The sequence below is a fragment of the Malaclemys terrapin genome, chromosome 10 (genome assembly GCF_027887155.1).
Source record: "Malaclemys terrapin pileata isolate rMalTer1 chromosome 10, rMalTer1.hap1, whole genome shotgun sequence".
NCBI lineage: Eukaryota > Metazoa > Chordata > Testudines > Emydidae > Malaclemys > Malaclemys terrapin.
Window position 1 is genome coordinate 68,478,014 of NC_071514.1, and position 17,807 is coordinate 68,495,820.

The following is a 17,807-nucleotide window of genomic DNA, read 5'->3' on the forward strand; positions in this document are numbered from 1 at the left end:
TATTGTCTGGGTAAAAATCTAAATATAGTTTCTCACTTTTAATAACTTCATTTGTAAAGTGTGTGAAGTTTTCATTTATGCTGTTTTATTCACTGTTTGCACTTCACTCATCCTGGACAATGAAACAGCACCGATCAGTTTAGCTTTCTGACTCTCCAGCATTAGCACGATGCATCAGTGTTTCATTTGCACATGCAGCAGAGAATGCCTTAAGTCAAACAGACAGCTGCAGTTCAGTGGAGTTTGTTGTTTAATGTTCAGAAAAATAGTTCATGGAAACATTGAACATCTTTATTTTTAACAAAACAAATGTTTTCAGGTCTAAACAAATAATTGTCTCCCTGTCAAATGTTTTTTTTCTAATACAGTCAAACCCCACAATAAGGTGCCCTGCCATAATGCGAAATCGCATATAACGCGATCACAATTTGGCCCCCCCTTAAGACACACAGTACTGTATGTACTGGTACCAGTGGTCCCCAACGCCATGATGGCTGCTGGGACATTGATGTGCCCCCGCCTAGTGCCAGGCAGGGGAGAGAAGCTGCGGCCCCGTGCCTGCTGGGGACAGAGCACCGGCGTCCACAGCCCTGTTGTTCTCTGTCCCCGACAGGCGCGGGGCCGCGGCTCCTCTCCGGCTCTGATACTTGCCATGCCCTGCTCCTCACAATGTGGCTTGATACTCCCCTTCACAGGCCAGACCTGGCCTCCCTGCTTCACTGTTTGTTCCCTGCCCTTCCTCTTGGTGTCTAGTACCTGCCCTCCCCGCCCCTTCATTGTTCAGTGCTTGCTTTCCCAGCCCAGTGCCCCCTTTATCTGTTTATTCCCTGCACTGCCCAGGCACCATTCCACTTGCTAGTTGTTTCCCTACTTGTCCTGCTCTGCCCAGCCCTGCTTACCCCATGGACCTGTTTCCCCAGTGCTAGTGATTGCCCCCCACCATTTTGTTTTATTTCCTACTCACTGCTCCCAATAGACTACCCTGCCTGCTGACAGTGGGGAGCACAACCACTGTCAGCCATGTCCCTCTCCTTCCTGGCAGCAATCTCCCCTTCTGGAAAGCAGCCCCCGCTCCGGAAAACAGTGGCCCCTCCATGCAGCTCCCAGCTATTCCTTTGCCTCTCCTGGCAGAGTTAAAGCAGCGGAACTTCCGAGCAACTCCCAACTTTTCTTCTGTTCCTGCTTCCACCTCCCCCTGCCTGGCACAGCTCCCTGGCTCACACCATGTGACCGAGCAATCTGGAGAGCTCCAGGGCTGCTGGTGCAGGTGCTCGCTGTCCCGGGCAGGTGCAGGGCCGTGGCTTCTCTCTGGTTTCTCTGGGGCTGCAGGCACCGGTGTTCTGTCCCTGGCAGGCCGGAGAGAAGCCGCGGCCCCGCTCCTGCCAGTGACTGAGAACTCCAAAATAAGTCTGGAAAAATTGTTCGCTTCCGCCACAGTCTTCTCAAAATATGAATGTGCTACTGGCCACACAAAGGTTGGGGACCACTGCTGTAATACTGTTCGTTTTGCCACTTTTTATGACATTTATAAATAAACCGCGTTTTTCCAGTCCTAGAAGCCGCCCCGCGCCTGCCGGGGACAGAGAGCACTGGCGCCCGCAGCCCTGGAGCTCTCTGTCCCCGGCAGGTGTGGGGCCGCAGCTTCTCTCCCCTGCTGGGTAACTTTTTGGACCCCAAACATCGTGGTATAGCGGGTTTCACTGTAGATACAAACTGACTATTTTTGGCTGTATTCAGCCTCCTTAAGAATATTTGTTTGTGTGCAGAATTCCTTCTGGGTTAAACACTGAACAGCTCTGCATACATGGAAACATTATTGCCCAGACTAAGAGAAGGTATTTCTTTAAGGGAAAAAAGGCATTTGATTTGTGTGTGGAAAAACTATGAAATATAAATGTGTCAGGGTCTGATAGCCACACTAGACACTGTTTCATAGAGTTTCATTAAACTGCCTGGAGAAAGCTTTGAATTTAATTCTTGTTGTTTATCTTTACTGTTTCACAAGCTACATAAACTTCAAATTTTAATTTGGTTTTCGAAGCATTTCGGGTTAACTTGCGTAAATGCAATACTGCCTCTTGTTAATCAAATGGATTTATATAGCTGTATTAAGGGGAAATGTAACACCTATTTTTTGCTTAATGTTAAATTCGTAGAAAGGCCTTTCTAGTTACTCAGCCTCAGTAGCATGTACTTGATTAATGCTATTGGAAAGTTTGTTGTTGTCTGCTGTGTAGTGTGTGTTGTTTTAGGGTGATGAAGGAAAGCCAGCATTCTCCAAGTTACTCTGAATGTATCTTCTACCTTTGCACTAAAAATCCAGAAAAAGCTTTTGTGTGGTTTCTGGTTTGCTCTAAAATAAAAATAACTTTTTGCCTCTTTAATGAATAGTCAAGGCATGAATTTTTGAAGAGTAGAAAAAGCTTAGAGCATCCTCTAAATTAGCCGTAGCATGTTCTGTACTATGAAGTTGATGTGTGCTTTACTATCAAACACTTCTCATAACCCTATTTCAAACTACTAAAATTAGTGTGCATTGAGTAGGGAAAGGAGCATAATATTCTATCATCTTTGCATTTGCCTAGTAAGATTAAGATTCAAACTAGTGCTAAAAAGTATGATTGTTAAAACCTATTAGAAATAATTACCATATAGAGTATTAATTGCTTAATTGTGTTCTCCCCTTTGGGTGCAATTTTGGTGTGCAAATATTTGACTGGGTTTTGACTATGACTTCTCTAGCTGTGGCCAACTTTGTTCGTCTTTGCTTTTCCTACAGATGCAAACAGCCCAACTGTGAAAGAAGGAAAGCATATGGAAAATGGTGTTCTCGCAAATGAAGCAACGGGAAAACCGATACTTAGGTGTGTAGTTGTTTCAAAGCAGCGTAGGTCAAAGTGCACTAGGGAACTGTTAGTGCGCAGTAGCGGGGTCTACACAGACAGTTAGTATGCAGCACACTACTATGCTATACATTTACAGCCCAGTGTTCTCTGCGCTTTCTCTTCACCTAGACAAGCCCTTAGTCTTTTCCTTCTGCTTCATACTGGACAGTTTGCAGCCTACTCTTACCATTCCAAGTACAGTATTTCTGCTCTTCATGAGAATGAGTTTCCTTAAACGATTAAAAGTCTTAAATGGTTTTTGACCTGAACAAAGACTTAGGAAATAAAGTCTCTCTCCTTCATGCTTCCCAAAGAGAACATTTAAGGCTGTTTTGTGGTTCCGTAGTGTAAGTCTTGTGCTAAGGAAGTTCACATGCCAGCAAAAATTGAATATCCCATGAAAATCTTAGCCTGTTCCACTGCCTGGGTTTGCATTTTGTGGGGAGGCTTCAGGTCAGGATACCCACAAGTCAGTCCATTTCTCCTTTAAACAACACAGAGATGAATATGCCCATTTCTGGAAGTAATTTGACTGCAAATTTTGAAGGCTGACGAATAATGTATTAAATGTATTTTAATTTTTCAATCCTGCTGATGATGGGAATACTCTTGAGTCCCTGCATCTGCTCAGTACAAGGGCAGGATCCAGAAAGGCAGATTTTTATTTATTTATTTATTTATTTATTTATTTTAACCAAGGAATAGTTCTTCCTTGAGTTTGACTGCTCAAGCAAGAACTCCTCTCTGGCTTGGCAGTCCATTGTGTACTTATTCCGAAGCATTTGTCTTCAGGTGCTAAGGAAGTGCAATCAGGTAGAGAATACTGAATACTCACATGCATTCTCCTGTTAGGGAGGTTTCTGTCTGGCTCAGCGAAGCATAAAGTAAGATTGTGTCCAGACTTGTAGATCTGGGTCATTGAAATCCATTTGCCAAGTAAAGAACTGGTCCCTTTCTGATGGCTTGTTTAAAAATTTTTTTTATTTCAGACAACTCAGTAACTCATCAACTTACAGTGGAGAAACAGGGAAGTCTCCGAACCAGACTAGTACAACAGAGCTTCAGAAGGCACCAGCAGAAAAGAATGCTTGGAAACTTACGGAGGCTGACACAGCAAAGACTGGGAGGGTGAGATTTAATTATTTCTCTTCAATTCCAAATTTTAGTTTATCAAAAATCCCTCTGATTCAGGAGACAATAGCATTCAAATCTAGGAGCAAAGTGCCGTGGGTGCTGGAACTAGCAGTGCTGGGGGTGCTGCAGCACCCCCTGGCTTGAGGAGGTTTCCATCGTATCCAGGGTTTACAGCTTGGTTCAATGGCTTTTAGCACCCCCACGATACAAATTGTTCCAGCACCCCTGCAAAGAGCAAGTAACTAGTTTGGGGAAGGAGGTGAACACATTTTTGAGTTCATTGATTGTTTCTAGACTCTCTGCTATTAAGCCTGCGTCCCAGGTTTGTTTGTAGGCCCAGGAAGGGCAGAGAGGGATGAAATGAGAGCTTCAGTTACACTGGTGTGGCTGGCACGATTACCTGGCAAGCTGGAAAAAATGAGGTGAAAATTTCAGCTGTTAATTATAACTCTATTGCAGTCACTTCTTGGAAAAAGGCTACAAGGTTGTGACAAGCTCTGTGACCCGAGTCACACTCTAGAGGGATTGGAGTTGACAACTGGATTAAAACCAAGTTTCCACTGTCAGATCCAAGTGCTGAATCCCAGCACACCCAGGGGTTTTTGTAAGAGATCAGTGAGCTAGTACTTTGAGGGGGAAATACTTCTCTACTGCAGCATAGATGTCAACTATTTCACTTGAATCTTTCTCTAAATGCAGCTTATAACTTATCCCATCCATACGTATTGGGCAGTAACCTTGGGCTCAATTTTTCCTTTGGTTGTAGTACCCCCAATCTGCTTGTGGTTGGATCCTCCTGTTAAAAGGTGGGAGGATCTTATAGCTAAAGCTCAGAAACAGATTCTATTCCTGGCTCTGCCATAAATCTCCTGTATGAGCTTGTGGAAGTCCCTTAATCTGTCTCGCTTTCTCCATGTGTGTAAAGGCAGCAGTGCCTACCAACATCCCAGGGCAGTTGGGGTCACTGAGCTAACCTTTGCAAGGCATTCTGTTAGAATGTGACACTGGTGCTGCCAGGCATTATCTTTCTGGGACAGGACTAGTAGGTATTTTGTGGCCCACCATAAAGATGTAAACTGTGTAACCGGTATGTTGACTTCACTATCCTGTAGGTGGTGGTTACATATATGAGTGTTTTAGGCCTTACACTTCCTGTGTAAAATGACCTTCTTTTTTTTCCTCTTGCATCTTTAGGTAAAGGCAACAGTGTACTGGGAATATATGAAAGCCATTGGACTCTTTATCTCTTTTCTGAGCATTTTCCTTTTTATGTGTAACCACATAGCCGCCCTGGCTTCCAACTACTGGCTAAGTTTATGGACAGACGATCCCGTTATTAATGGGACTCAGCAGCACACGCACGTCCGGCTAGGAGTGTATGGAGCACTGGGAATGTCTCAAGGTTTGCCTGAAATTATCTGTTTAAGCTATTTTAAAACTAACTGACTGGTTCAAAATATTAAGCCAAATGTTAGAAAGATCAGTGACTTGGTGTCCGGCACTGCACAAAGGCTTCCTCAGGAGTCTCTTGCTGCCATGAATTTTATTTTGCTTTTTATGGGAAGGTTTAAATAATGGCAATAAATTATTCAGTTAGTGAATTTGGTTTTCTTTTAATGTAATATGCATTCTAGCTTTGTTTCTGATTATGGGATCTGGAATCTTTAGCTGCTGGATGGCTGGTTCAAATCCATCCCAGTCTGTGATGACTGAAAGTTTCTGCCATCTGATGGTTCTTTGACCCGAATGAAATGAATTGAGTCTCAGTCCAGTTCCCAGTGGTCAGGAGCTGCCACCACACCTTTTGATCTTCTTTGGCAGCCTTACTGGCAGTTCTAGAGCAGCAGCCAAGGATTGCCTGAGCCATGTGGACTGCTAAGCTATCCTCTCACTGCTACATGGGTCCTGCCACCTCCGGATTCAGACATGCTGACAGAGTGTCCAGGAGAAGTTTGCACAATTGCTGCCTGTTAAGTCTGTTCTGTGTATAAATAGGCTTTGTCTGACCTGAAAATAAACACACAATATCCCACTTCTCTTCAGAATTGCCACGTCCAGCCTTGCAATGAGAAATAAACAACTTTTTAAAGTGGAGCAGCGTGTAAGCAGGCCATGTGTGCCAAATAGCCTTTCAACATGTGATTTCAGGGTAACATTTCCTTCGGATGAGCGTACCTTTTTCACTGAAGAATCTTTACTGCTCAGTCCAACTAGTTCAGATCACCATTTGCCTTCTTCAGTGAGGATTGATTGATTTTGAATTTGTGTTGACTAAATTTACTATGGTTTAGATTTCATTGATTACAAACCAAGAATAAACATAATTAGGAAAAACGTTTCTGCTCAGGGAGGAAAAAAAGTTGTCAACTCGGTTTTCTCTTTCAGGTATTGCTGTGTTTGGCTACTCAATGGCTGTGTCAATAGGGGGGATATTTGCCTCACGACACCTACACATTGGCCTGCTTCACAGTGTCCTTAGGTCTCCAATGAGTTTTTTTGAACGAACACCCAGTGGGAACTTAGTGAACCGGTTCTCTAAAGAGATGGACACTATAGACTCTGTGATTCCTCAGATAATCAAAATGTTCATGGGCTCACTGTTTAACGTCATTGGGGCCTGCATCATCATTCTCTTGGCCACGCCAATAGCTGCCATCGTCATTCCGCCGCTGGGACTTGTCTACTTCTTTGTGCAGGTAAGGAACGTCGGCCATTGAGCTCTCACCAGCCTCTGTCTCTCCTCTCCTTTTGTTACTTCGGTTTTAGATTTTAATGTGATTGTGACTTGAGTTTGACTGACCATTTTTGGATACTATATGACGTGCACTGTGCCTGGCAGGCCCGTCAGCTTGCTGGATTTCCAGTAGCTGAGCATTCTCTGCTTTGCCTGTCTCAATAGGACACTGTGTCAAACCATGAATAATTTTTGCTATCATGGATCATTTCATTGTAAATGCTACAAAGAAGATAATGGGAATATTTTAATATAACTGGACTTAAAGACAGCCTCCTTAAGAATCTAAGGTATATTACATAAAATATTTCTCATTCAGAGCTCTAGTATTGGGGAAAGAAACTCCTATAATTCAAACAACGAGTGTGTGCTTCGGAGAGGCACAGATGTAGAAAATGCAGGTATAGTCAGAAAACTGAGCTTAAAACAGGGAGAGAATAGGATTGACAGCAACCTTTTTACTCTACAGTCTTGCTCCCTGTGTGTATTGTCATACCTGCTTACTTTAGTGGCTAAAAAAAAGACTTCACTGCTTTACTCTGGTGATCCCTGCAGAGCCAATACAGCCATGGGAAAGGGAATTGGCTTCTCTTTTTTGGCTCCTGTATCAGTGAGTTTGTTCACCAAGTTCTGGTTGTGGAATCTTTTTTCCTGGTGGTGATGCCTGAGCCAAACAGAACTCAGCTTGACTCTCAGATCTCAGACTGAGCTTTCAGGACCAGCATTTGAGGGGAAAATACATCTTCCTGATGTGAGGAAATGTGATCTTCAGCCATTTGGAGATCATAAACAAGAGCACCCACTGCTGTTTTTACCACGCTTCTTAAAAATGCAGTCAGACTAGATAATCCTATGGTCTGTTCTGGTTTTAAAATCCATGAATCAGTGCATTTTTCTAGAAGCAAATTGGATTTCTCTAAGTGATGTGTAGTACTCTTATCCAGAGTAAAAGTCTGGGTGAGAGTTGGCTCCCTTGACTCCCTGTAGTTGTTAATAGTTGAAGTCGTGTCCAGGCTGTGCTGCGCCTTTGAACTCAAAGTGTTCTACTCAACTTGATTTCCAGAGATTTTATGTGGCCACCTCTCGCCAGCTGAAACGTCTTGAATCTGTCAGCCGCTCTCCAGTGTATTCTCACTTTAACGAGACTCTCCTGGGTGTCAGTGTCATTCGAGCCTTTGAGGAGCAGACGCGTTTCAAACAGCAGAGTGACTTAAAAGTGGATGAAAATCAGAAAGCGTACTTTCCCAGCATTGTTGCAAACAGGTAGATGGGCGTGAGCGTTGGGTCAGCACATAGAGAGCAGTGGCATAGCGAGGGTGCAGTTCTGCAGTCCTCGCTCCGTTACTCAGGTACAACCCATTGATTTCAGAGAAAGTTTTGCTCCTCCTTCGCTTCCTCTACACATTGTTCATTTAGTTGAACTGTGGCTGTGTTGGGCACCTGAGACCCAACATGTTCAAGGTTAAAATAGGATTTTCTGCCCCAAAGAGTTAGTTTCATGTGCTTCCGCACCCCATCCTTCTGGAAATGGTCAGACAGCTCCAAATGTGTCAGTTCCCGTGTCACTGGCAAAGGGGATGTGTAGATGTAAATGCCTCACTTGACATACACATTAAAAAAACAAAACAGATGTGAATTTAAGCATGTTCACCCTGAATTTTTGTTTGTTTAATCAGATATTTCTGGAAAATTGAATCACTTGTCTGTGTCTTACAGGTGGCTGGCTGTCCGGCTGGAATGTGTGGGGAACTGTATAGTCCTCTTTGCAGCGCTGTTTGCAGTGATTGCTCGCAACAGCCTCAGCCCTGGATTAGTTGGACTCTCAGTGTCCTATTCATTGCAGGTAATATACTTCAGAAATCTTTCTGCACTTTAAGACCACATCCCAGTATCAGGATATAAATCTGTAATGGAATTAGAGTTGAGAATTGATCTGTCATCTATAGTCATAAATAGGCTTTGTCACTACAAACTGAATCCCCAAATACTTCATGAAACTAAACGAGTCCTGGAGAGAGAACTAATTTGCGGAGCATGCGATGGGGTAAATGTTTACAGATGAGATTTGAAAAGAGATTTAGAGTCCAGGTGGACTTTCCTATGTGGGAGGGGCTGTAAGGAGAAACCTTTTGAACCAATGAAACGAAATTGTGATGAGGCACACTGACTCTAGCAGGACAAATGGGCAGCTGGTTTAGGGATCACACTAGTGGCCAAATTCTGCTCTATACTTACACAGCTCCCACTGCACATGCGTATCTGAGGGTGGAACTTGGTCCTAGTTGTATTTCATAATTGTAGAAGGTGGCTGAGTTGTTCTCATCTCATCCCAGGTAAAGCCAAGTGCTGCGTTTAATGAGCAGATGGCACTTCGGGTTTTCATCTCAATATTGCATGCTAAATGTTCTTTTATATGTTGATGTCCATTTGTATTGTAAACGCTTCATTTAGGAATTCTTTTTCAGGTTACAACATACTTAAACTGGCTGGTTCGCATGTCATCTGAGATGGAAACTAACATTGTCGCTGTGGAAAGAGTCAAAGAATACTCTGAAACGGAGAAAGAGGTACGTTGTGGCTAGTAGGTTCTATACTTATGTCTAAAGGTCTTCCTTGCTATTAACTAATGCTGCAGGCTTGCATTGTACAGTCATTGTCTTTCTAATGGGACAGAAGGGGGACTTTCAATTAGTCAAGCTGCCTCCTAACTGGCTAGACTACTACAGTATTGGTTTCTGAACAAAAGAATTTACGCTAAGGTGTTTCTTGCCATTCCCTAGTGGGCTGAATTTGCGTAGCCCTTACTGACAAGGGAATCCAGAGATACTTGTCTTGGAATTTGCTTTTTAAGTACTAGTTGTTTTCTTCATACTTCATGCTGAGAGTGCCCCCTAGTGGCAGAATGTTAACTTTGCAGGTATTTTTCTTCACTTAAAACAGTTGTTCTTAACCTTTACTGCTGCCTGCACCCCTTTGGTTCTCAAAATATATTCTCGCACTCCTTATCAAAAATCGTTGAAGTAGGTCAGTTCTTTAAACCTAGATATATTTTTTGTTTGTATATTACAGTAATCGTTAAATGTATAATGTTAATAAATACATAGGTTTGATTAAACAAAGTAGTTGTACATACGTGCCTGTGCTTAATTTGTGTTTTCGATGATTTACCTTCTAAAAAAATCTGGCATGTCTCGCACCCTCAGAAGGGGCATCTCGCACCCCAGGGGGTGTGTGCACCCCAGGTTAAGAACCACTGAGTTAAAGCATTTGTTTCCTCTATCGCTATTTGCACTTAATTTGTGGGAACCCTTTGTCTTCTGTCTAGTCCGTACCAAATTAACAAATGGAGCTATGCAAAATTCGTTTTCAGTCTGATGACGACTCATGTAAACGTCTTTTGGTCGTGCGTTTCCCCTCTTAGCCTTCTTCCCCCACTTGATTTATTTTCAGCAATGTGTTCATAGGAAGCCCAAACCCTCAAATCAAAACCCAGCCCAGCCTGAGTCATGTCCGGGGTGGGGTACAAACCATTGAGTTTCTCCTCACTCCTTTCCCCATGTGGTTCCTCCAAACTAAAATCTGTTGGAAAATTTCCTGATTTTAAGAATGTTTTAATTGGCTCTAACAATGAACCCACTGGGATCTCCGCTTTAATATAACTGCTGATTAGGGTGAAAACCCTGCTCCGTTTACACACCCACTGAAATCTGAGTCAGAACTCGTTCATTACCACCATGCAAAGTGTTGAGTGTTCTCTGTCTCAGGCAAGCTTCTTATCGTTATAAACCCGGCTCTCTAGGTTGGCACCGCAGTGTGTAACTGTTGCATGACCAGTTTGTCATAATATTTGCTGTCTGTTATTCTCACATCAGCAATTGTAGAGAGACTTATTCCGGGAGGTGAGGCTTGTTTTAGTCAAGACACAAATTTTTCACAACTTTTGAGTCAAATCTTGCCCTTGATTATACATTGTAACCTCATTGTCTTCAATGCAGCCGAATTTGCCCCTTTGTGATTTTTCCAGTACTGTCCTTTTTGAAAAAGACTTCTGCCCTCTTCTTCCTTATTCAACCCCTGGTGGAGCTATTTCTTCGTTTGCTCAGTCAGATGGGTCAAAAAAAGTAATAGATCTGTTAATAATGATCTAGCTGAATGGCTGGGCAATTGTTCTTTCAGGCTCCCTGGTGTATTGAGCAAACTGCTCCACCAGACAACTGGCCTCATAAAGGCAAAGTGGAGTTCAGAGGCTATGGCTTACGTTACCGTGAGGACTTGGATTTAGTTCTGAAAAACATAAACGTTACCATAAATGGAGGAGAGAAGGTAAGTAACGTGGCTTGCTGTTTATATACCCGCACTTCATTTTATAAGCTGGCAACCTCATGCTTCAGCTGACAATGGGATTTGAGCCCTGAGACTTTCGGCACTAAAAGGATGAGGTTACCATTGGAGCTAAAAGATTAAGTCCTTTAGTGGCTGGTCTTTATAAGACAATAAGAGCCCACTACAGCTGCCAGCTAGAGTGGGACAACGACCCCTGCTGTGCGTTGTGGGTTACATGTGCTCACTGTTTTCCCGAGCGTGTGCTCTTTTGGTATAGAAATACGAACGAGTGTACTGGAGAATGTGACCTTAACCAATTTCCTTTTTTATTTGACACAAGCAAAATGAAATGGCAAATTTATGAAGTTTAAATTTCACTTACTGCTCAAAACCACATTTTACTGACTTGTGCATCCTTTTTTTATGTAAATTAGTAGATTATTTTATTTTAAAATAAAATACAAGGCAGTTTATATACATATAACCATACAAGCACAAATACAAAAAAAGGCACATGTTTTTATAACTTCCTAATCAGACATGCAACTGAGTATTCTGTTAATGAGCACAATTGTATCCTAAAGTCAGGTGGAAAAACAAGATCAAAACCTATAGCTCCACAACTGTAGCTATAAAAAATATATATATAGAAAACGAAAAAATCCTTCAAATGGCGCATCAAAATTCCAATGCACCTGGAAAAGCTTTGGGACTTTTCTGGACAGGAAAATGGAATTGTGGTGAAAATGTGAAGTAGAGAAGTGCTGACAAAGTTCAGATCACATCTGTTCCTTTCGTGTGTGTGTGTGTGTGTGTGTGTGTGTGTGTGTATATATATATATATATGCACCATCGGTTGCATGTGTATGTATATATGTGTGTGTGTGTGTGTGTATATGTATATAATATGTATGTATGTATGTAATGTGCCAACTTAATTCTCCATTTTCTTAATATAGTTGCTTTGCACTGGGTAGATGTATTGGTCTGAAACTGTCCACTTCAGGAGATTCTCGGTGACACTTTGACTTTATCCTTTCCCCAGAATTATTAAACAATAACTTCTTTCTGTGTGCCTTTTAATAGGTGGGAATAGTTGGAAGAACAGGTGCTGGAAAATCCTCCCTTACTCTAGGTTTATTTCGAATCAATGAATCAGCAGAGGGAGAGATTATTATTGATGGAGTTAATGTTGCAAAAATAGGGCTCCATGAGCTGCGGTTCAAGATCACCATTATTCCCCAGGTAGGTGCAAAGTTCCTGCCAATACTATAATTGATTTCTTAAGGCTATTGAGGCTTTAATTAACTGGATGCGTATTTTATTAATATACCTTATTAGGGTCTGATTGAACACCCAGTGGAGTCAATGGGACTCTTTCCATTGACTTCAGTTGACTTTGGATCAGACTTTTGTGCTGGCTTAGGCATGTTTCTCTTGCTTTATGTAAGAAGTCAAATTTGGATGTGAATTGGTTGGCTGCTATGGAGGCAGGATCCAGGGCCTTCTGAAATTACGAACTCATTTAGTTAACTCCTTATAATAGATTTTCAGTAGTCACGTAGGTCCTGATGCTGCGGATTTCTCAGCATGAGTGCAGAGGTCTGACCAGGTAGTGCAACTGACATGATGTAGACCTTAGCAGGTTTAGAAGCCTCCAGCTCTTCTGGACCAATAGAGGGCATATATAGACTGCATATTACAGGGTGGAGACGTCTCACTAGAATTACACTAAGACTCAATAAATTTCACTCTGTTTTGACAATAACTTGGCAGATCAAGTCTGGTCTCTGCCGTTCACTTCTGTTTAGGAACAGTAAGAAACAACATTAATCATATGGGGATATGGCACAGGTCACTCCAGTTTTGAGGATTTAGGATCATGTTATTGTTTTGGGCTTGATGCCTGCTTATGAAATTGCCACATGACTGAGTCACTTGTCTTTGAATTCAGTTTTTAAAACTATTGGGTTTATAAGTTACTAGCTTTTAGTCTATAAGCGTTCCTGCCTATTTATAGTAATGCAAGAAGGAACTGGGTTTAGCTGAATTGCAGAACACCTTTTGCAATTATTTATCTAGGATCTGGGTAATAGGTTTGACGTCGGGATTATATTGCTTTTGCCCTTTTTGATCATTCCATGTTAGCAAAGCTGAAATCTATCACTAACTGCCATAAGAGGAAATGGAATAAGTAGATTGTAGGCATGATGCATTTACTGATGCAGCCAGTTTGGACTTTGAATCTTGTGGGAGTGTATTTTGAAGTTTGTTTTTCACATGCCATTTTATTTGAAAAAGATATTTTGGCATTTAAATTGAAGATGTTTCTATATATTCTTTGGTATTGCAACTAGTCTGAGGTTCTTTCTGCAGATGCATTTTCCAAGCAAGAAACAAGTCACTTTATTTAAAAATAATTAAACTCAAAAGATCTTTTGCTATAATTAATTCTATTCCTTGGTTTGCTTACAAAATATACCATTTCCTTCGCCATTTAAATGAAATCTCTCTTGAACATTTGCCATATTCTTTGTGTGTAGAAGTGTTGAGTGCATGTTATTTTCTGACTAGGATCCAGTATTATTTTCTGGCTCTCTGCGTATGAATCTTGACCCTTTTGACAAATACTCTGATGAAGAAATTTGGACATCTTTGGAATTGGCTCACTTGAAAAATTTTGTTTCGTCTCTTCCTGATAAACTTAATCATGAGTGTTCTGAAGGTGGAGAGAATCTAAGGTACAGTAAAATGCCTTATTTTTCAGTGAAAATTTACTGTTAGAACTAAAACTTTTGACAGCATATGAGAAACATATGCTTGTATGTTTCTCTCACTTTACTTCAGACTACAGGTTCAATATTACTATTTGTGACGTGATTGGTGCAGTACAAACATGAGAGATCCCTGACCCATGGACCTTAAAATCTATCTCAGACATCAAAACAGACCTAACAATATAAATAAACATTGTAGTTTTTATTCACTGCATAAGACCCGATTATCTTGTGTTGGGGAAACAGAGAAATTTTAATGTGAAATTGCCAAATGAGACAATTAAGTGTTTTTGAAAATATTTTAAGCTTTAAGCCGTGTAAGTGAAAGTACATAAGAAATAGTAAAATATATTAGATTTATATTTATTGGCTTGGACAATCATAGGGAAATTTTTGGTTAACTTCAGACTGCTGTAGTTGCTTATAATTTGGAGAGAAAATTGTACCTAACAAATGCAGGTTTCATAATGCAGCTCGGCTCTGTGAGCTGAGGGGTGAAAACATTATCTAGTAACTGCAATACTAATCCTAAATAAACACATTCAATCTACTAATTGTAAATTGGCCACCGAACCAGTTCAAATACAAAACTTTGCTACAGTCTGCACTGTTTAAATGCTATAGTCTGGTGTACTTACACATTACAAATGGTTTCCATGTATCTTTCTAAAAACGAAAGCTTTTTTTTTTTAATTGTTACCATTAAGAAGCTGTAGTAAGAGACCCTCTGTTTATAGAGAAGAAATCACAGAACTTGAAGTTAATTCCATATCTAAAGCTTGCTAGACTCTTGGCACCTAAAATTCACAAAAGACTGTACAGGTAATAAAGTTCGGATGTGAAACAAAATATAAGTTTCTTCTTGCAGTTAACTTTTTTGTTTTTTTTACAAAGTGTCGGACAGCGTCAGCTGGTGTGCCTCGCTCGGGCTCTACTTCGAAAGTCCAAGATCTTGGTTTTAGATGAAGCCACAGCTGCTGTTGATCTTGAAACCGATGACCTTATACAGTCAACAATAAGGACTCAATTCGAAGACTGCACTGTTTTAACTATAGCACATCGTCTAAACACTATTATGGACTATGAAAGGTAAAGTGATGCAACTGTTGCAAAGGGAGAATGGTCTTTAGTGTCCGTATCTTACATTGAATAGGAATCGACGTTAACCAAAAATGGACACTGATCAACTTTTACAAATATTTTTTCCTTATGTTTGCTAGATCTGTTATCAGCTGAAATTCGTGAGTTCTTCGTGTGTCCCCGTATCGCCAGTGTAAGCATGCGGAGGGTCAAGTTCTGTCCTTGGCCATGGTTGTGCAACCCCATTGTCCACAGCATGCTTGCACAGATGTGGCTGATGGCAGCACTTGTTCTTACAATTGAAATGTAGATTCATAACGTTCCCTCTTTCTCTGAGTGGGGGTAGGAATCAAAACTTGATAAGCCCCTGACAGGTGTTTTACTCTTCCCCTTTTTCTGTGACTCCTGTAATTGGACTGGGGAGCCACACTGTTGATGGGACAAAGCAGGAGAAGTGGGCATTATATCCCCACCAAACTTGCAGGGGTTCACCACCTCTGTTAACAGTCACTCAGTACTAATTCAGGCACTCCAGCCATTCATGCAGCGGAAGCCCCCCCACACACACACCCCCTCTTGGGGGTACTAGCAGTATTTTTCTCCCAGAGGTCAGCGAGTTGGGGGTAGCATTTCGACTGAATGCTGGGTTTCCTGACTTTAGTGCTTGCTTTCACAGCCTTAATGTTACAGTAACACTGTTGCTTTGCTTAGGCAGTCTAAGCACAGAGTAAATCCGTATATCTGCGATAGGATTAGTGAGGTCGGGGACAAATTTCGCCTTTTGTGAAAGCTCTTGCAAATAGCCTGCATTATTTCCCAGTGCTTATGAGATATTATGCTAAGATTGCTAAAATTCCAGAAAAGTCAGTATTTTGACCACTTTTTCTTTTCTTGTTTTAGAGTTCTAGTCCTTGATAAAGGCGAAATTGTGGAGTGTGATTCCCCAGCCAATCTACTTCAGAAGAAAGGCATTTTCTATAGTATGGCCAAAGATTCTGGCTTGGTATAATACAAGAACTTAGCTTGTACGAGTGGGGGAAAAAGTGTGGAAATTGACTGACTATACACATTGAGAGGATTTTGAGAATTCTGACTTCCTTTGTTCTGCTACTCAAACCAAATGCTTCCAACTCAGACCCGGAAAAATCTAAGTTTAACATGAAGAAGATAAAAGTAACATAAATGCAATGTCTTTTTTCCTTAAAGATTTATTTTGCAAGAAGTAGAAGTTCTGAATGTACTGTGCTAAAGACCAAACTTAGACCTGTTTGATAGATTTGAGGCAAAAGATGAAACTGCAGTCCAAAAATGTTTGTCTTCTGAAAGCAAGAAAAATCCTTTGTTTTGAGTTGCTTATGTTCTGAAGGTCATTTTGTTTGAAAAATATTTGTAAAATGCTACCTATTTGTTCAGTTGAGATTTACCATTTTTAGAACCATCTGCCTTGGGATGCACTCGGGACATTTTATGGAATAGCAATATGAGTCAACGTTTTTATTCCTTATGAAATACTGTCATGTACCAGGCCTTATCTTGGCACTTATTGTATGGGGTCAGTGCTTTTATGCATCATGTTAATTTTCATATGTGTTTATACTTTGTAGCAGCAAGTTTGCAGAAATGTGTCCATCTCATTGATGTGAAAAAGCACAATCATCATCAAAACAGTCACTATAACACCAAACTCTTGTGTGAATGCAAAAATTAATGTATTTCAATATTAAGTACCCAATTCTGAGTGAATAGAGTACAGTGGTTCTTATTTATGTGAAAAGTACCAATGGCGGGGCGGGGGGAGGGTTACACTTCTGAGTAAGGATTTACCTGATTGAAGGCTTCAGAGTCCGTTATAATTTGGTTGTAGTGTTATTGGTCATTGCATTTCACTGTCTCATATTTCATTCAGAAGCCCTGCCACATCCAGGACTGTTAGCCCTACGGAAACAGTGAAACCTTCTTTAGAGGCTGCTGCTACTAATTCTTAACTGTTGTGCAAAATGCTCTTACTGTTCCCAAAAATATACACATTTTTACTAATGCGTGGATGTCAGAGTAGCCTGACAGAGCTTAATTTATAATGGAGTCTAGTTCCAAGAAACTCAAGTGTTTTCTGTTTTTTTACTTAGTAGGAAAAAGAAAAGTTCCATACAGTCTTATTTTATAGAACAATTGCTGAATGACTGCAGTTTGAGTTCAGATGGATCCAGATATCTACCACTTTGGAAATGTGGACTGTTGGGAGTTTTATGTTGCCGACCTTAAAACTAGACAAGTGTCTTCGCTTAGAATAAAAGCTATTTATTTTTTTTTGTAAATTATGATTCTTTAAAATTGAGTAAACTGAAAATGTCTTTGGTATTTTTTGTAATGACTATACTGGAAGAACTCGGAGTAAACTTTCTTTGTTTGAAAATGATTGTCCCAATTTTTATACTCCTTTGTAATCTTTTAATGACAAAAGTATTAGTGCCATTATTGACAAAGTGTTTAAGGCCCGGAGAACTGTGGGTGCATCGGAGGTTGATGTTCATGCCTTGAAAACTAAGCCTCTAAAATATCATCACCAGTTAAAGAATTAATAGATGAGAATAATCAGCCTTGTTCTGAGGCCTGTTTTGAGGGGAATATGTGGAAGTGTGCACTTTGGATAAGCAGATCATAGTACTCCGATTACATGGTAACTCTGTTACTATGGCAGTACTACAATGGGAAATAAGCAGAGAGAGCTTCTCAGAGGTGGCAAGTAAAAAGAATTGGCTCCCACATATGGGTGCTAAAGATGCTTTGCAGTACCCAACATGCCCAATTGATGTTTGCTGCTCTTTTCAGGTGGCGCTATCACTGCGTAGCTGTTCTATGAAAATAACATATTAA

At 40.9% G+C, this 17,807-nt stretch overlaps 1 protein-coding gene across 2 annotated transcripts in view; it reads left to right on the forward strand.

Moving 5' to 3' along the window:
- ABCC1 (ATP binding cassette subfamily C member 1) overlaps window positions 1-17,346 on the forward strand; it is a 98,616-nt gene extending 81,270 nt beyond the window's left edge. For both annotated transcript variants that reach the window (XM_054041819.1, XM_054041820.1), the window contains 12 exons: window positions 2,780-2,864; window positions 3,875-4,013; window positions 5,214-5,421; window positions 6,405-6,715; window positions 7,817-8,016; window positions 8,470-8,596; window positions 9,219-9,320; window positions 10,930-11,076; window positions 12,163-12,321; window positions 13,651-13,817; window positions 14,748-14,942; window positions 15,834-17,346. In XM_054041819.1, coding sequence (XP_053897794.1) covers window positions 2,780-2,864; window positions 3,875-4,013; window positions 5,214-5,421; window positions 6,405-6,715; window positions 7,817-8,016; window positions 8,470-8,596; window positions 9,219-9,320; window positions 10,930-11,076; window positions 12,163-12,321; window positions 13,651-13,817; window positions 14,748-14,942; window positions 15,834-15,942 — 1,949 coding nt within the window. In that variant the 3' untranslated portion in view covers window positions 15,943-17,346. The remainder of the gene's footprint in view (window positions 1-2,779; window positions 2,865-3,874; window positions 4,014-5,213; window positions 5,422-6,404; window positions 6,716-7,816; window positions 8,017-8,469; window positions 8,597-9,218; window positions 9,321-10,929; window positions 11,077-12,162; window positions 12,322-13,650; window positions 13,818-14,747; window positions 14,943-15,833) is intronic.
- Window positions 17,347-17,807: the final 461 nt, after the last annotated feature.